This window comes from Macaca thibetana, chromosome 5, assembly GCF_024542745.1.
Source record: "Macaca thibetana thibetana isolate TM-01 chromosome 5, ASM2454274v1, whole genome shotgun sequence".
Lineage (NCBI taxonomy): Eukaryota > Metazoa > Chordata > Mammalia > Primates > Cercopithecidae > Macaca > Macaca thibetana.
The window spans coordinates 80,972,024-80,991,755 of record NC_065582.1 but is presented as its reverse complement, the minus strand read 5'-3'; the positions used below and the strand labels follow the sequence as shown (position 1 = coordinate 80,991,755).

The following is a 19,732-nucleotide window of genomic DNA, read 5'->3' as shown; positions in this document are numbered from 1 at the left end:
TGAAGTAGTCTATAACCAGTTAAGTTTGTATTTCTCTGTTCTGTTCACATCCTGGGGACTGGGCTGCCATTACATAACTGAGCACCCATTGGTGGTTCACACCAGCTGCACACCCAGTTATTTTCTTTCAGTATTCCTGTGCAAAAGATCTGCTATATCTGTAAATCACTAGAGGCACAAAGAAGAAGTGATTACCTCTACTAAGGGTTGGGAGAAGTTTCACTAAAGGAGATGTGGTGTCCATATTAGATTATGAAGAGTTGAAGTCCATGAATTAGCAATGAGGGAGCAGGACATGTCTGGCAGAGGAGACCACATGAGCAAGGGCACAGAGCCATGAGATAGCACAGAGGAGGGAGACGTGTGGTGTGGCTGGGGAAGACTACAAATCAGGTTACTACTGTCCTAAGCATTTGTTATTTAGCAGTTATTTATTGAACAGCTATCATGTTCAAGGCATGTGATAAGTACTAAGGGATACAAAGACCAAATCAATTTCAGCCATTAAGGGATTTTAAATCTAGGAAACAAAAAACCCCAAGCTATTGTGATGTGCCAGGCACCACTGCAGGTTTTTGACTTGTATTAACTCATTTAACCCTCCCAGCAACCCTATTGCCCCTGTTTTATAGATGAGGAGACAGCCTGCTGAGGTTAAGGAATGTTTTCCATCCCCCCACTTGGCACACAGGCTCTGGAGTCTGGCCCTTGCCTGTCTCGGTGCTGTTTCAGGCTATTGCCCTCAGACCCCCCCATGTCTTCCAGGGTCAAGAAAGGTGTGTGCGCAGGCAGCTTGAGCTCCCTGTCACGTGTAGACAGAATAATGTGCCTTCCCCAAAGGCAGTTAAGAGAATCAGAGGGGATAATTTATGAGAAGTGCAAGCTCTCTGAGAGTAGGGGATTTTGTTATGTTCACCTTACAGGGTAGGTGTTGAGTCAATAGACTGTAGTCAGTGAAGGAATGAATGCAGTAGCATGCCTAGTGTGGTGCTCTAAGTGGTAGTTTTGGTCCATCCCTAGGGGAGCACAAGTCTTGGGCAAAGGATCAAAAGCACATACCTCTGAGAAGCCAAGTGTTTTTGTCTGTAACCTTTGATCATTCAACGGGAAGCATTTTCTAACCTCTGCATTTTTTTACCCTACAAAGGCTTCCTTGCTGTCCAAGTTGTGGTATACTCCAGTGTATCTACCTGGCTTTCAAGAGAAACATAGCACTTCTTGTTCTGTTTGTAGCCTCAAACCAACATGTAACCAAAAGCTGTGAATGAATAATCACTTGAAGGACTCCAGATTTTATTCAGGAGGAATAACTGGAAACCATAATCATGAACTTCCATATCTGTCATAGGAAAAAGGTTGACCTCAGCAGCAATGAGGGATAATTCTTTCAAGAAAGGAATGAAGAAAGAAAGATAGAAAAGAGATTTTTAAGGTCAAAAAGAAGCAGCTGAAGAATGTGTGTAGGACAGCCTTAGGAGTTACTACACTTCAAGACCTGGGTGTCTGCTAGAGGAAGGAACATGACCCTGCGGGGATGATGTTTGAGTTTTACTTTAAGAAGATGAAACAAATATCTGTTAAGGGTTGGGAGAGCTGAGCTTGGAGGCTGAAAGCCCAGCTGGGAGGCTATTGTTAAAGAGGTAAGATGCCCCTAAACTAGTGTTCAGGGTGTTATGTGGTACTAAAAGGAATGTTAAACCAAGTGATAACACTGTATTCAGTTTAAATGTTTATTTGATACTGTAACTTACCATATACACCTTTCTTCCTTCCTTCCTTCCTTTCTTTCTTTTTCTTTCTTTCTTTCTTTCTCTCTCTCTCTCTCTCTCTTTCTCTCTTTCTTTCTCTCTTTCTCTCTCTTTCTCTCTCTCTCTCTTTCTTTCTCTCTCTCTCTCTCTCTTTCTCTCTCTCTTTCTCTCTTTCTTTCTTTCTTTCTTTCTTGTCTGTATTGGATATTCCTAATCAAGATACTTCTTTCTTAATATTTGATCTTATGGTTGCCAAAAAGATTAGATGAAGCCATTGTTTTTCAAACTAGGGTCTTTGGGGATCTAAAACTTACATTTAAAAAGTCTTAAAATTTGCCTCTTTTTGGATGATCCTAGAATTAATATAAATGTATTCTGGATGATTTGAATGTACCAGGCATAATGAGATCTGAGATACCCATGCCCTTATGTGCATTTGTGTTCATATTATTTGTGCCAAGTGAAGCCACAGTGTCTCCTCCAAGGACATTTTGCCATGAGTTGAAGAAAGAAAAGTGGCGGGAGAATGGAGCAATTACAGGCACTTGATAATGTTGTTGTTAGGACTTTGAATGCTAAAGAATGGAGCCTCACAATGGTCAGTACGGTATTTATGTTGTAAATGTGTGTTGTCCAGATTCTTTCTTTGGAAGAATAATTAGTTATAGGCATAATGGTAACTGTGATGAATTTTCCTCTTCCAAATATCAAAAACAGTCATATGCTCATTTAATCCAGATTTTAATATCATAATTGTCTGTTTCAAAAGAACAAACTACATAACTGTGAAGTGACGCTTCATTAAAATTGACATTTGACCTTGGAGAACTGGTTAAATAAAATTAAATGAGATAGGATAGGCCTGGTGTCTGGCATTTGGAATGCACTCTCTATGGGAGCTGGTACTAGGGCTGGCAAACCTCAGTGGGCTCTGGTTTCAGTTGGTTGTGGAGTCTTTCAAGGAATTTCTTCTCTAGGAGATTCAGGATTTTCTCTCAGCATTGTGGCCTGGGGAGAAGAAAGGAGGATCAAAGCTCAAAGGTGGTGGCTAGTCAGCCAGGAGCAGGCAGGTGACCATCAAGGGTCTGTACAGGGGATGGTAGATGCAAGTGTGGCCAGACGTCAAGGCTAGAAGAGCACTATTGCAGAGAAAGGGGCTGGAACAAACATAATCAGGGAAGCAAGTGCAGGGCTTGACCTTCAAGAAAGGAATTAAGAAGCAAGCTTTATGTAGGAGTGATGGAGCAAGACCCTGATGTGAAGAGTCCCAGGCAGGAGGCCTAGTGGGGCTTGACCTTTCCTTGGGGAATGTGTGGGGGAGGAGTCTTCCCAATAGTATCTTCAGGATAGCGTCTGGAACTTTCAGAGAGCAACAGGAAGACTTTGGAACTCAATTGGTTTAGAGCTTCTCAGTGGTTTGAGGAGATAGATGGCAACCCAGGAGTGGCTGGTGTAGGCAGGGATAGGGATCAGGGCCAACAGGTCATTTTAGGGTGGTGCTCAGCACCTGGGGGTGTTTTTAAAAGTAGGAATGACTAGGCACCACCCCAGGCTAGAGGAATTCAAATATCTGTAGGTGGGGCCTGGGTTTTGGGCTTTTAAAATATTCCCAGTTGTTTCTAATCTGTGCCAGATTGGAGCACAGATCTTAGAGCAGTGGTTCTGAAACCTTGGTGAGCATCAGAATCACTTGGAAGGCTTGCTAAACCGCAGCTCACTGGGCCCTACTCAGAGTTTGATGCATTGGGTCTTGAGTGGAGTCTGAGAATTTGCATTTCTAACAAGTCCCCGGGTGATTGTTGCTGCTGGTCCATGACCTACACTTTGAGAACCCCTGTCCTAAAACCACAAAAGGGTGAAGGGTGTTCTGTGTTGCTTTTGAGTCTGTAATACTGACATGGAAACTGCCATTTGTCTGGGTAGGTGCTCTTGTTTATCGAGTAATTTTTGCTATTACTGTGACTTTGATTGAAGCTGAAGGATTCTTGTTGAGGTTGTGTATTAGTTTCACTTAGTAGCCCTGCGGCCTTAGACACGTTATTTAACCTCTCTAAGCATCAGTTTTCCTCATCTATAAAATGGATTAGAGTTGTTGGATTAATCAGAAATAGTTTTGGAAAATGCAGATTATGAACCTGGCACATAGTAGATGCTCAGTACGTGGCACCTCTTATTTTTGCTGCATTTGGCTTCTTTTCAAAAGCTTCTTTCTGAGAGTAGGTAGAGATTGACTTCTGTTGGCTGTCTCAGCTCTTGGAGATCTCATAGAAGAAATAAGACAAGTGCACTCATAATTCAGAAATAAATGATGTGGCCTTCAGGTGGCCTATGGCTGCTCACCCATGCTTAAGAGTGTCTTAGCCTTTCGAACCAGTCTGGGATAAAAGTTGTGCAGTTTTTATGGTCCAAATGAGAGAAAGGAATAGCCTATCTAATATCTTGAGTCCATCTCTGTGATGGCCCATTTAGACTAACGCACCAGCAGGAGATGAACACCAACTCCATGTGGATAGATTAGTCAAAGAACATTGTACCTATAATCCTGTGGATATTTTATTAAGCATCTAATATGTACCAGGCATCAGGTTTGTATGTTGTTCATGCATTGATTGCTCACTGTGGGTCATGGGTCGGGCACTGGGGTTTGTAAAGATGATTAAGACTTGAGGTTGCCCTTACAAGTTGCTGACCTTGTGTCTCTAGGGTATGACTGTAAGAAATGATGGCAAGGAACCTTGCACTTTTAGATTGGGTTGATCTCTGCACGTGGGTAAAATGAAAATGCTACTATAACTTGAAATCACTTGAAGTTATGCTATAGTGGTAGTTTATTGCAACACAATAAATTGTGACCTGCATCACAGAGATTTACCATAAAATGGAAAAATTTAAGGAGAATTAAAATTTCTCTTGTTTACCTGTATTTTCTCCTTTCAGACCTAACCATATGCACTTTACATTCAAGCAGGAGCGTCCTTTCTATCTATGTCTGTGAAATGTCTACACTATAAGATTTCTTTTGTATTTTCCTGAAGCTTTGTGAGATAATCAAGGAAAGAAAAGCTAAAGTAAAGAGAATTTTTTTAAAAAAGTCTGCCAGGAATAACCATTTACAGCATACAATTGTTGCCTTCTCACTAGACCAGGTATGCAAGTGTAGGCATTTTGGAGAGTCCGAAATTATAGAAAATGCTCCAGCCTTTAAACTGAAGTAGGGAGAAAAATTGAGCTTTCCAACCATGATGGGAAGGGAGGTCAGAGGCACCTCGTTCTAACTCTCGTTTGGAGTTTAGGCATAACTGATCAGCATTAACGGTGAAATAGAGACCAAAAGACTGACAGAACAGACTCTTTGTAGAAACAGGACCTAAGGCCATGCCAGGCAAGCATTAAGTCATGCCCTGCAAACCATACTCTTGTTAAACAGATTTTTAAAATTAACCTACTATAATGTGGCTTACTTTCCAACTTCTTGTATACCATCATGTGACAGCAGACTCCCTTTTCTTAATTTGAGCATTCTTTTGTACTGACTTCAGGTCTTGAGACAAAGCTTAATTCTTTCAGCCAATTGCTAATCTGAAAATCTTTGAATCCACCTATGACTTGTAAGCTCCAGCTTAAAGATATCCCACCTGTTTAGGCTGAACCAATGTTTACTTTCTATGCATTGATTTCTGATGACCTACAATTCCTGTCTCCCTAAAATGGACAAAACCAAACCAAACCAACCCTGACTGCCCACCAGCCCACCTCCGGCACTCTCTCTCAGGACGTCTTGAGACTGTTCTCTGGACCATCGTCACTTACTGGCTCAGAATAAATCTCTTTAAAATATTTTACAGAGTTTGTTTTTTTCTGTTAACACAGGAGAGCTCATTAGAGTGTCCAGGTTTTTTGTTGGGATTGGTCATGTAACACCCCTACCTGGCAAGTTTGAAAATTCCATACTCAGAAGGAAAGCAGGTATGCATCATAAACTGCATTGTTTGCACACACAGTCTAGGCACAGCAAGGCATACTTATCAGGGAATGCTGAGAACCCTCCTGAAAGATCTAAGTTCCAGATGGCAACCAAGGGCCAACCTTGCTAACAGGCCTTTTTCTAAGGATAGCAGTTTCAGGCCTGCCATGTTAAGTCGTTTCTGCACAAAATTTGCTCTTGCTTTTTTACATTGAATTTATTGAATTGGAGGTTCAAATTTGCATCAGATGATTTGAATCATTGACTAGATGGGCCTTGGTCCATTGCCACTTAGAGGAAAACCTTGGTTTGGATTGATGAGGGTTTTGCTTTGGGGACGTTGTTTTACTTTGCTGCCTGCCTGCAGCCTGTGGAATGTTTCTGCTGATGGACTGGTTTCCTGCTTGCCTCTGTCCTTGTATCAAGATAACTCATCCCCCGTTGTTCCGGTTACCCAGTCCTGGTTGTCAGACTTTTCGGTCCTGGGAGCGTTTTCATGCCTTGGTTCCCAGACGGTGCTGATGCAGCCTATGGGTCCACAGGCTCAGACATGAGCCCACCGTGTGCTGCATTCTCAGGGAGCCATGAGTGCAGTTGAAATAACCTTGCATTTAAAACCTGTCTTACCAAACTGTTCTTTGGAAATCTTGCCTTGGGATTTGAAAGTCTTTGCCTTTAGGTTTGGCTCTTTTGTTTCTGTTTCTTTTGCTCTTTGGTTTTCTGCTTTTGAGTTTTGGTTGCCTGGCTTCAAAAATCTTATCTCACAACCATGGTTTGGGACTATTTCTGTCATCTCCTTGTTCTTCTCTGGGCAGGTTCATTCCAGATAACTTGCCCCTCTCCTGCACACTGTTGGTATCATCGAGGTTCCAAAGCAATGGTTTTGCAGGGGGCTTCTCGGATCCTGAGGGGCATCTCAGTTCTACTGTCCTCTTGCATCATTTATGATTGTATTAGGTCATGCCTGTCCTCTTGCTTCTATCCTGAACTGATTGACATACACATGCCTGTAAGGTGATCAGGGTGACCCAATGGTTTGCTTTTAGCCACAATACCTATTCCATGATCCTTGCTGAAGCTATTGCCAGACAGTGATGAAATAGGGATTGATTTGTCACTCACTGTGACTGCGCTTAGCTGGCTGTGTGTGAGCTTGGGCAGTTTCACTAAACATACCCTGTACCCTAGGATTCCTCCCTCAGCCAGGGTGGCATGGTGAAGGCAGGGAATTGCCCATCCTAAATTAGCTGATCCCAAAGACTTCATTTTCATGGGAGTCTTGTCACCAAATAGCCCTTGGGGACAGGAGTCTTTTTGCCACCATTATTAGAGTTTGAAGTCTTACCTATTGCTGATTTAAGGGCTGCAGAAGAGAAGGGCCAAGAGGCCAAGCTGCACAAGGGGCTCCAGCTCCAAGGAGAAAAGGATGGTGGCTGGGGAGTGGGTGCTCTGGGAACAGGCTGCTGAGCACTTTGAAATATGGCTAGTGCCACTGAGGAACTGAATATTTAATTTTACTTAATTCCAATTAATTTAAATAGCCACATGTAGCTAGTAGCCCCTGAATGGAACAGTTGCAGTGTTAGAATCAGTACAGAGAAGTATCTAGAGCGTGGCCTTCAGGACTTTGATTCAGATTCCGGCTCTGCTGTCTACCCATTGAGTAACCATAGGGACGTTTCTTAACCTTTGACAGTTGTTTTGAGAATTTGTTGTATTCAATATAAAGGGTTTAGAACAGTGCCTCGCAAGAAGTGTGCGTTTAGTTAATGTTGACTTCTTATATGTTCACTCAGTAGTTTGAATGGAATGATAGTAGAATTCATGTGGAATATGAAATGCCACTGCTTTTTGGGGTGGGGTGGGGTGTGTGTGTGTGTGTGTGTGTGTGTGTGTGTGTGTGTGTGTGTGTGTATGTGTGTGTTATGTTTTATTTCTTTTAAAAAGAAACTGTTCTTTTGTTGCTCTAGGTTGCTGCAGCAACTGGTCACACAGTAGTGTTGGTAGACCAGACAGAGGACATTCTGGCAAAATCCAAAAAGGGAATTGAGGAAAGCCTTAGGAAAGTGGCAAAGAAGAAGTTTGCAGAAAACCCTAAGGTAATTTCTTATTATTGATGTCTTTAAGACAAGTCCTCTGACTGCTTTACATTTGCAGGGCAATGGGGGATTTCTGGCTTGCTTTCTTTTTCTTTTTTTTCAGTTTGTTAGTGTAAAACTCATTTTTCCATAACTTTAAACCAATATAATAACGTAATTATTAAACATTCAGGGGGTACTGATTACAAAACAGGAGAAGTAAATAACCATTTTGTTGGGTGGGATTTAAGGTTGAGAAGAAAGCTTGTACAGGTAGTGAACTCATTCTAGAAGAACACTGAGAATTTGGAATTGAAGAACACTTGTTTTGCTAAAAGGATGGAAGAAGAAACGGGAAGATAATTTTTATACTACAAGTTAAGAGAATGATATAATAAATATGGTATTTATAGAAACTAAGAGTGAATAATTCTGCTTTCCAGGAGCAGAAGAGATAGAAGAATTTGAGGAACTCCGTAGAGGTTGGGAAAAAACAGCATGGTGGGATGAGAAGGAGTCAGTGACTGAGGGCCATGCTGCTTTTTCGGTGCACTTTCACGTAGGAGTTTGCATTTAATTAGAAATACAGCACAAATCACCCAAACAAATTTTAATTTACCTTTGTCATCTTGTTGAAGTTGCTTAAGATTGATTTCCTTGGGGCTTGGATAGAATTTCTCACTGTATGCAGACAGAGAAAAGTACGCATAGGGCATTTGTTGTTTCTCACTTCAGTTATCTAAGGTGGTATATCTAGATGCTTTTAAAAAAATTTTTTATTATGGTAGAATATATATAACATAAAATTTGCCATTTTAAACTATATAATTCAGTAGCATTAATTACGCCTGCACATTCATACTTCATGTAAGTGGAATCATACAATATTTGTCCTGTGTCTGGCTTATTTCACTTAGCATAAAGTTTTCAAGGTTCATCCATGTTGTAACATGTGTCACAACTTCATTCTTTTTTTTTTTTTTTTTCTGAGGCAGAGTCTCACTCTGTCGCCAGGCTGGAGTGCAGTGGTACAATCTCGGCTCACTGTAGCCTCCAACTCCTGGGTTCAAGCAATTCTCCTGCTTCAGCCTCCCGAGTAGCTAGGATTACAGGCGTGCACCACCATGCCCAGCTAATTTTTGTATTTTTAGTAGAGACGAGGTTTCACCATGTTGGCCAGGATGGTTTCAATCTCTTGACCTTGTGATCCACCCACCTGGGCCTCCCAAAGTGCTGGGATTACAGGTGTGAGCCAGCACGCACCAGCCAACTTCATTCCTGTTTATGGCTTAATATTCCACTGGATTATTATCATATTCCAATTTAATATTCCATTGGATTTATACCACTTTTTTTTTAACCCATTGTATTAGTCTGTTCTGACATTGCTAATAAAGACATGTCTGAGACTGGATAATTTATAAAGGGAAGAGGTTTAATTGACTGATAGTTCCACATGACTGGGAAGGCCTCACAATCATGGTGGAAGGTGAAGGAAGAACAAAATCATGTCTTACATGGCAGCAGGCAAGAGAGCGAGCATGTGCAGGGGAACTGTCCTTTATAAATCACCCCCCCATGGAGCCTGTCCCATGACATGTGGGGATTATTACAATTCAGGGTGAGATCTGGGTGGGAACACAGAACCAAACCATATCACCCATTTATCTGTTAATGGAATTGGGTTGTTTTTACCTTTTGGCTATTTTGTATAATGCTGCAGTGAACATTGGTATACTATTGGTTTGGAGTCTCTGTTTTCAATTCTTTGGGTTATATACCTATAAATAGAATTGCTGGGTTGTATGGTAATCCTATATTTAGCTCTCTGAGGAACCACCAAATTGTTTTCTGTAGTGACTGTACTATTTTACATTCCCATTCCCACCAGCAGTGTACGAAGGTTCCAGTTTCCCCGCATCCTGGCCAACACTTGCTATTTTCCATGTTTGGTTTGTTTCTTACTGTAGTCATCTTAGGTGTGAAGTAGTATCTCATTGTGTTTTTTTTTTTTTTTTTTTTTTTTTTTTTGGAAATGTGGTCTTGCTCTGCTGCCTAGGCTGGAGAGCAGTAGTGTGATCATAGTTCACTGTAGCCTTGAATTCCTAGGCTCAAGCCATTCTCTCACCTGTCCCTTATATTCTTTTTTTTTGAGACGGAGCCTCACTCTGTAGCCCAGGCTGGAGTGCAGTTGCACAATCTCGGCTCACTGCAAGCTCCGCCTCCCAGGTTCACGCCATTCTCCTGCCTCACCCTTTTGAGTAACTGGGACTACAGGTGCCCGCTACCACGCCCGGCTAATTTTTTGTATTTTTAGTGGAGACGGGGTTTCACCATGTTATCCAGAATGGTCTGGATCTCCTCCCAAGTAGCTAGGACTATAGATGTGAGCCACCACACCCAGCTAATTAAAAAAAAATTTTTTTTTTAGAGATGGGGTTGTACTGTGTTGCCCAGGCTGCTCTCAAACTCCTGGCCTCAAGTGATCCTCCCACCTTGGCCTCTCAAAGTGCTAGGATTACAAGCATAAGCCACTGAGTCCTGCAATCATTGTGGTTTTGATATGCATTTTTTTTTTTCCCAAAGTCTAGTGGCCTTTAAAAGCCAGAGAGGTGACGGTGGAGATAATTTTACCTTCTCTTGGATGAAATTCAAAGAATAAATATCACAGGCAGATTAATGTTAGAAATGCTTGTTCTTTGGTGCTGTAAAGAAATAGCACTTGAACATAAATTTAATTTCCTCAGCAAGGCCACTTTTACTTTTTGCAGAAAGGGTACACTTGCCAGCAGTTTTGCCACAAGAGTACACCGAACAAAGGAGACAGGGTCATTTATCACATGACACGTCCACTTTACTGCTGTGTCAGGTTTCTGTTGGCTGGAACAGAACTTCACATTCAAATGTATTTGTCTTGATTGGCTAGCAACTTAGAACTTTTAAAAAGAGGCAAAGGCAGAGAAGAACAAAGCAAGGAGGAAGTAACTTGTGAAATGCTGAGAAAGGTAAAAACACCTCTAAATAAGGAAGAGGAAGAGGCTGTGACCTAATGCCCACTTGGACCAGTATAAGCATGCCAGGGCAAATGTTTAGGCTAAATTGTGGGAGCTAAGAACATAAAGTACATTGATTTCTTTATTACAGCTAGCAGATATTTAAGAATGTTAGCACAGGTCTTAGACTAAATTTCGCTTCTAAGAAAAGTTACTATTTATTCTTAGACGGGAAGGACAGTCTTTTTGAAGAAGAACCTCTACTTTACTTTTTACATTAAGATCTTCTTCACCTGTCCCTTATATTCGTTTTTTTTGAGACGGAGCCTCACTCTGTAGCCCAGGCTGGAGTGCAGTTGCACAATCTCGGCTCACTGCAAGCTCTGCCTCCCAGGTTCACGCCATTCTCCTGCCTCACCCTTTCGAGTAACTGGGACTACAGGTGCCTGCTACCACACCTGGTTCATTTTTTGTATTTTTAGTGGAGACGGGGTTTCACCATGTTATCCAGGATGGTCTGGATCTCCTGACCTCGTGATCCGCCCGCCGCGGCCTCCCAAGGTGCTAGGATTACAGGAGTGAGCCACCGCGCCTGGCCCACCTGTCCCTGATATTCTTAATCGTAGTGGGACCCCACAAAGGGGATGTGTTATGAGGAGGGTCCAGACAGATGAGATTATAAGAGCCTTGGCCTGAGGATTGGAGTCTAGGACAGAGTGAGCTTGACCCAGATAGCCTGCATTTTCCCCTTGTTTACAAACTTTCAGCTAATTATCTCCTTGGGCTGAGTTTTTGAGTGACACCCTAAAGATAAAAGGATAGCCCCTGTACTCAAGTTGCTCAGCTCTGGCTAGCTACTCCTCAGAAGTCTATACTCCTGAGATTTCTCTCCTCTGCCAGGGACACCACTGAGGAGGGAGGTGTCAGTTTCACTTTGCCTAGTTGACATACTATGTTTATCTAGCTCTATACTGACCACCAGTATAATAGCTACTCACAAGTGGCTACTGAGTGCTTGAAATGTGGCTAGTCTAGATGGAGATGTGCTCTCAGTGTAAAATATACACTAGATTTTAAAGCTGTAATAGGGGAAAAAAAATACATAAAACATCTCAATGTTTTTAAATATTGATTACCTGTTGAAATGATGGCATCTTAGATATATTGGGTTAAATAACATTAATTTTACCTGTGAATGTCTTTTCCCTTTTTTTTTTCTTTTTTGAGACGAAGTCTCGCTCTGTCGCCCAGGCTGGAGTGCAGTGGCGCAATCTCAGCTCACTGCAAGCTCCGCCTCCCGGGTTCACGCCATTCTCTTGCCTCAGCCTCCCGAGTAGCTAGGCAGGTAGATCTCAGCTGTTCTACAGAAATATTCTACTAGCCACCTTAAAAAAAGGGAAAAGAGGCCGGGCGCGGAGGCTCATGCCTGTAATGCTAGCACTTTGGGAGGCCGAGGCGGGCGGATGGAGACCAACCTGGCTAACATGGTGAAACCCCATCGCTACTAAAAATACAAAAAAATTAGCTGACCTTGTGATCTGCCTGCGCCCGGCCTCTTTTGCCTTTTTTTAATGTGGCTAGTAAAGTATTTCTGTAGAACAACTGAGATCTAGCTGCTTATTCCATGATGATTTTGGATGCCTTTGCTGATTATGACTATTTTGATGCCCTGGGGACAAATTACACCATGAAATAAAATGGCGGCTTATAGAGGCACCATCTCCGATTCTGTCCTTATTGAGGTCTGTGGAAACCTGGAGTCACAGGAGGAAAATGAGGAAACAATGAAAACTGCGAGCTCTTTGGCAGCGGAGGCTGTGTCTAGCTTGTTTCGGAAACAACGGTTTCAGGCACACGACTGGCAATAATTATTTGATAAATGCTAAGTCGGCTTTGTTACCCTGGCTCTTGCCCTTGCTCTAATAGGAGCTAGTCTCTGCTTTTATTAGAGATGGATAGCCAGCACCACCTCAAGACTAGTGGATGGTGTGGAGCTGTGGAAGGATAAATTACAGGCTTCGTGGACACTTTGAGAACAGATAGGGTGGGCCAGTACAGGTGCTCTGAACACCCAGTTTACTAACGGGAGCAGAGCTAAGAACTTGATTTCCAGTGAGCCCGGTGAATGTTCTCTTCTTCCTCCCACTACATTAGGCTGGCGGTGAATTTGTGGAGAAGACCTTGAGCAGCATAGCGACCAGCACGGATGCAGCCTCTGTTGTCCACAGCACAGACTTGGTGGTGGAAGCCATCGTGGAGAATCTGAAGGTGAAAAACGAGCTCTTCAAAAGGCTGGACAAGTTTGCTGCTGAGTATGTAACCTCTGGACAATTTTTTTTTTTTTTTACTTTGTTTTTCATTTTTATTTTTTGTTTTTATAGATTTGTGGGTACAAGTACAGTTTTGTTCCATGCATATGTTATGTAATGGTGAAGTCTGGGCTTTTAGTATACTCATCACCCACATAGTGAATACTGTACCCAAATAGGTAATTTTTCAGCCCTCACCACCCTTCTACCTTTTGGAGTCTCCAGTGTCTGTTATTTCCCTCTGTATGTCCATGGGTACCTGTTACGTAGCTATCACTTATATGTGAGAGCATATGGTATTTGACTGAGTTGTTTCACTTAAGATAATGGCCTTCATTCCTGTTCATGTTGCTTCAAAAAACATGATTTTATTCTTTTTTATAGCTGAGTAGTATTCCATGGTGTATATATGCCCCATTTTCTTTAATCAGCCATTGATGGACACTTAGGTTGATTTCATGTCTTTGCTGTTGTGAATAGTGCTGCAGTAAACATATGAGTGTAGGGATCTTTTTGATAGAATAAGTTATTTTCCTTTGCATATATACCCAATAGTGGGGCTGCTGGATCGCATGGTAGTTCTATGTTTAGTTTTTGAGAAATCTCCATACTGTTTTCCTTAAAGGTTGTACTAATTTACATTGCCTTAGCAGCATGCATGGGTTCCCTTTTCTCCAGATCCTCACCAACATCTGTTGTTTTTGACTTTTTAATAAAAGCCGTTCTAACTGGTATCAGGTGCTAAACTCATTGTGGTTTTAATTTCCATTTCTCTGTTGATTAGTGATACTGAGCATTTTTTCATATGTTTATTGACCACTTGTGTGTCTTTTTTTGAAAAATATCTGTTTATGACCCCTGGACATTCTTGACAGGGGTTGAGGGGTCCCTCCCTGGGCCTTGAACTTTCCTCGTTGTTTATTGTCTTCTCCCAGGAAGGGATCCTCTAACCATCATACACCTCCCTCTCTCCTACCCCTCAGCTATTTCAAGAAGAGCCAGTATGGTTTCCTTTGTTCTTCATCCTCCCGCTCCCAGTTTGCTTCCGAGGCTTGGGCTGCCCTGATCTGATCCTTGTCCTACATGAGGGTAGAATTACCCATGGTAACCTAGAGGGGTCCATCCAGGGACAGGCCTATATGTTTCTTGAAGTGTGTGGGTCTTGAGTACTCCTATGCTAGAGAATGGAGGAGGCTTAGGTCCTCGAAACACGAAACTGCTCTTATGTTCCTTGGTTCATTTCACACTGGCATCTAGAGGCTGCAGAGACATCTGACAGCAGACAGTTAAGGACATGTAAGGTACTCCTGTACTCTATTCTCGGGCGTAGGAGTACCCTACGCGTCCTTAACTGTCTGCCAAGGACTCTCAGAGCAGTTCTGTGTTTCCTCCTTTTTTGGATGGAGCAAACAGAATGGTGTAATTGAAGGGATTGCCTGTAGGCAGAGAGGACTTTCCTGTTTTGAGCTTTATCTGGGTTCCATCGAAGTACTCTTGGGAGCGTTAAAGGAGCATTGACTTCTTAGCTGCCTGGCTTCCTGGGTGGAATTCTTCCTGGCAGAATGTACCTCGGGATCCAGAGCCTTCGAGTGTGTGGCACTTGACCCACTGATCAGTGCTCTTCTAGTGATTTGCTTGACTATACTTCATGCTTCTTGGTTGGAATTGAATGGCAGAATAAGATTATATGACAAAAACAATTCTCAGGGCACTTCCAGTGGGCAGTGGCTAAAGAGAGACACTTGCCTACCAGCTCGCCAGATTGTCAACCTTCAGAGATGGGTGGCCTTGTGGCCAGAGAGGCCCTGCCCCTGACAAAGAGACTTGCCTTTCTGTCATCTGTACGTCACTGCCAGTCAGTGTCCTTGTGCGTTTCACACTGGCATCTAGAGGCTGCAGAGACATCTGACAAAAACAGAAGAACTTGTGGTACCAGGGCTGGCTCCCAGGCCAACAGGGAGCCCTTTAGAATAATAAACACCCATCCCAAAAAAGGGAGTTTTGTCAAGCAGTTTGATCTTTATTGAAAAGATTGGTCATTCTTGGTGACAGTGAAAGGCCTGACTGCCCTCCGTTGTCTGTGTCTGCTACAGAAGGATCATTGGGGAAAGTCATGGGCCTGGTGCCGACCCCCCACCACCTCCGACCTTGGAAAGGTCCTCAGTTTCATCATCTGTAATGTGAGTCGAAGGGTTTGGGGTAAATAATTTCCTAGACCTTTCTGACTCTAACTCTCCAACACTAGCTTCCCTCATGGGTAAAATAGGAGCAGCAGCACTGGTACCTGTTGTATAGAGTTGTTTAGGAAATTCCTTTAATTTAGCTCACATTTCCTGAGTGCCTGTGTGTATCAGGCACTACACTAGGCTCTTTCACCTGAAGTGATGCAAAACAGATATGACATGTGAAAGGAAGACATGACCCATAGTCACACTGAAGATGTGGCTTTGCTTCTGACCTTCTCCAGATTTCTTGGCACTGTTTGTTTTTGTTTTAGATCACCACCATTACTGAATGCTTGCTACGTTTTTTAAACAGCTGTATTGAGAGGTACTTTATTGGCAAGTTTTACAGTTCCATCCTATAATGGGAGAAGAAAATACAGTCAAGTGATACATTTCTCGTTGGAAGCCCTGATGAAACAGTTGCATCCTGGAGACATGACTTCTCTAGCAGCAGCCTAAGACACACTAATGAAAAGTATGACCAGGCCCACAGGCAGCCTGAGCGAAGTCCTGACTTTACCGTTTAGACAAAGTACAGACTGTTGGATCCTTTGCCGTCCCCACCACCCCTCCTGTCTTCTTGATGCTAGGGTCTGGGGGCATTGCTAATCATCATTGTGCTTGTGTTGTCGATTTTCTTTTAGAACATTTAAGAGAAAAGTAGTTTTTTTGGTACCTGAGTGTCAGAATGGGAAAAACAAAAGATGGTTCAAGACAGGTGTGTCCAGGAAAATATAAGATACTTTATTTTTTATTATTATTATTATTTTGAAACTGAATCTCGCTCTGTCACCCAGGCTGGAGTGGAGTGACGTGATCTCAGCTCACTGAAACCTCTGCCCCCGGGTTCAAGCGATTCTCCTGCCTCAGTCTCCCTAGTAGCTGGGATTACAGGCATGCACTACCATGCCCAGCTAATTTTTGTATTTTTAGTAGAGATGGGGTTTTGCCATGTTGGCCAGGCTCATCTTGAACTCCTGACTTAAAGTGATCCACCTGCCTCAGCCTCCCAAAGTGCTGGAATTACAAGTGTGAGCCACCGTGTCCAGCCCAGAGTACACTTTTTTTGTAGACGAAAAGACAGTCCTGTGTTTAATATGTAAACACAATGTCTTGAGAGAAGACAGTTTGAGACCTTTAGGAACAGAGTCAGCCTGACCCTCTTGGGAGAGGCAGAAACAGAGGTCTGCTGATCATTTCCTCCTTCTGATAAAATGCGCCGGAGTGCCTTGGACTGGTGAGACCTGGAACCGGGCTCTGATGTCACTTTGTTTTACCAAATGTGCCCGAGTTTCCCATTTTTGCAGGTGAATGGCCCTTCAAACGTTCTATGAAAAGGAGTATTACGATTGTAATACTAATCTTTAAAATAACCCTTTCTTTTCTTAAGGGGAGTATGGAGCCACAGCTGGCTCAGCCTTGGGCCCAAGCTGTCTCTGCTCTGCTGTTGTGGTTCCAGGTGCTTGTGGTGCAGGTTGTGTGGTTGAAGAGTGCTTGTGTTGGCCACACACATTGTTATTGGAAGAGGATCTTTATTTCATTACCTTCTGTAATGGGGAATAGTTTTTATTTTTTTTCCCCAATGACCAAAGCGAGAAACTTTGAAAACTGAAATATTAAGACCTTAAAAAATGTCATTTTTTTTTTTAAAAAAAGGAAAGCCTGGCCTTTAAATGGCCTACTTTGGAAGCTGTTGGAGAAGGCAGATGTGCTCCTACCTGCAAAGAGAAGTCTCTCCACTGCCTACCCACACTGGCCTCACCTTTTACCTCTCTTCCCTCCTTTCCAAATAACTGGTTTCTTCTCCCTTCTCTTCCTCCTCTCCTCCCACCAGACTTAAGCAGATTATAGTATTGCCTTTTAGGTAAGCAGGAACCCCCAAGTCTGGTCAGTAAGGGATCCTTGCCTTTCCTGCCGTGTCACAGGCCATCTTGGTTGGCATCAGCACCAGACCGGTTTGTATGTTTTTATCCACAAGGTGGCGCTGCAGGAAAGCCTGGAAGTTGGCCTTTTTAAAGCTTTTCCTCTCATGCCTTTGGCACCCCACTTTACTGTGACCTTAAAAAACTAAATTTGGCTTAAGTCAGTATGGATTTTTTTAAATTAATAAGTTAATGTTTTATATATGCATATGCCTATATCCTCTTTTCCCCAGATCTACCTGTGTAACCTTAAAATTTTTTTGAACCATGTTGGTTCCTTGTTTTAATTTTTATTTCCATCCAATGGAAAAATAAAGCTTTTCACTTGAGGGAAAGTATCTTAATTCATGTTTATTATCAGATGTTTCTGATTGAGGATTTATGTGTTCATTTAGACTTTTGTCTTTTAGGTCTCTTTCTTTCATTATTCTTTGATCACTGAGAGTTTCATTTGTGACTGGAATTGGTTAAATAGCTTGATTAATTAGCCACCTCCTGTTATCTCACATACCTTGGAAGTTAACTAATACACGTAGGTAGGGGAAATTTTGTTCCGGAAAATCAAGGAAGGATTGGTGAAAGTTAAATATCCCTTTGGAACAGGAAATTCCAATTTTATTTACCTTCAAATTTCAAAATGTAAAAACTGAAGCATCACTTGATTTCAGCCTCTTGTATGAAGATGTGTCTTTTCCCTGATTCCTCCAATGGGTCAGGACAACAGATGGGGCAGTAACTAGTCACCTTGCGCACTGCACCCAAGAGTCATGCTATTTCGAAAGATGAGATTCACTCTGATACGCCACCATATTTTCTCTTCACAGACATACAATCTTTGCCAGCAACACTTCCTCCTTGCAGATTACAAGCATAGCCAATGCCACCACCAGACAAGACCGATTCGCTGGCCTCCATTTCTTCAACCCAGTGCCCCTGATGAAACTTGTGGAGGTCAGTGGGTATCAGCTTGTGTGTGTCTGCCCGCTCTGCCAGCTCTCTCAGTCCTGCTTTTCTGTGTTACATCAGCCCTGCCACCAGTTGCCTAGGATGGGTTTTAACCTGAGGGTAGAAGGTTGTCCCTGAGGCTCATATCTAGGAAGGCCCCTATGCTTTGTTTCTTCGCAGCCCTGTGTTTTGCTTAGTGATGTCCAGAAGGGCTGTTAACTTTGTGGAATGTCATTTACTTATTTGTGCCAGAGCTGATGGTCAGTGCTGAGAGGCATCAGAATGGGAAGGCAGCACTAGAAACCACAGGCTTGATGGGACCACGGAGAGGGCAGCTACACATGTTCATATTATCTCGTCGAGGTCAGCTTGCCCATGCTGTAAATGCAGTTCTCATTAGATCCGTTCTACTAGCTTGTCCACAGTTCCTGGGGTTAATTCTGACCCCGTGTAACGGTGCCTTAGCGTTGTCCCCAGATGAGGTACGTCTCCTGTGTGTTGTGATCAGAGCTATTAAAACCAGCTCCCAGTGGGTGCGGTGGCTCATGCCTGTAATCCCAGAATTTTGGACGTGGAAGTAAGTGGATTGCTTGAGACCCAGGAATTCAAGAACAGCCTCGCAACATGGCAAGACCCCATCTCTACAAAAAATAAAAAATCAGCCAGGTGTTTTGGTACACGCATGTAGTCTCAGGTACTTGGAAGGCTGAAGTGGGAGGATTGATTGAGCTGGGAGGTTGAGGCTGCAGTGAGCTGTGGTTGTACCACTGCACTCCAGCCTGGACGACATAGCAAGATCCTATATCAAATAAAAAAACCCTATAAGTAAAAATATAAAACCAGCTTCTGATAGCCTTGAGCCTCCTGACCACAAACCTGGAAGGTGGAGGCAGGAGGCAGGAGGCAGGGAGGGTTTCCCCAGCATCCTATTTGGAATGCTTGGAGACTCCAATATGTTGGAGTTGGAGTCACAGTAGGCAGTTTGCACCTGAAATGGGGCAACTTTCCTTTTACAGGGCCCTAATTACAGGGTCTGAGAAGCAGCCACTATTAAAGTATCATTTGTTCTGAGGTTGAGGAGTTATTGCCGTGCGAAGTGTGGGGGACGCTTATGCTGCCATGCGGGTGATGTAGGGCCAGGTAAACCTCCAGAGACTGACTGTGGCCTCTCTGGGATTGTGTATCATCTGTTTTCTTCCTTATTGCCTTTTCCAACTCCTTTTCCTTCCTTTATCCTCCTCATTCCCCCGCCACTAAGCATAAGCATTTTTAATAAATCATAACAATGGCCCTTTTTTTAGTTTTCTCTCAAGTGACAACTTCGACTATCTTGCAGTAGGACTTTTCTGTCTTGCTAACATTGTTTCTCAGCTTCTTCCTATTTTCTCCTATCCCCCAAGTCTGATTTTTTGAGGAAGTTGAAGAATGAGGGGAGGGCTTTGGGGAACAGAAGAAATAGTGTTTATCCTCATGCAGATAAGAGCACAGAAGTGGCATGCATTTCCAACATTTCAGTACTTAGGGACTAATTTCTTTAGTTATTATATT

The 19,732-nt window shown here is 42.8% G+C and overlaps 1 protein-coding gene across 1 annotated transcript in view; it reads left to right on the top strand.

Moving 5' to 3' along the window:
• Nucleotides 1–19,732, top strand: part of HADH (hydroxyacyl-CoA dehydrogenase) — a 45,751-nt gene that overhangs the window by 12,115 nt on the left and 13,904 nt on the right. Inside the window, exons 2-4 of the mRNA XM_050791038.1 lie at nt 7,683–7,811; nt 12,938–13,095; nt 18,064–18,190. Coding sequence (XP_050646995.1) covers nt 7,683–7,811; nt 12,938–13,095; nt 18,064–18,190 — 414 coding nt within the window. The remainder of the gene's footprint in view (nt 1–7,682; nt 7,812–12,937; nt 13,096–18,063; nt 18,191–19,732) is intronic.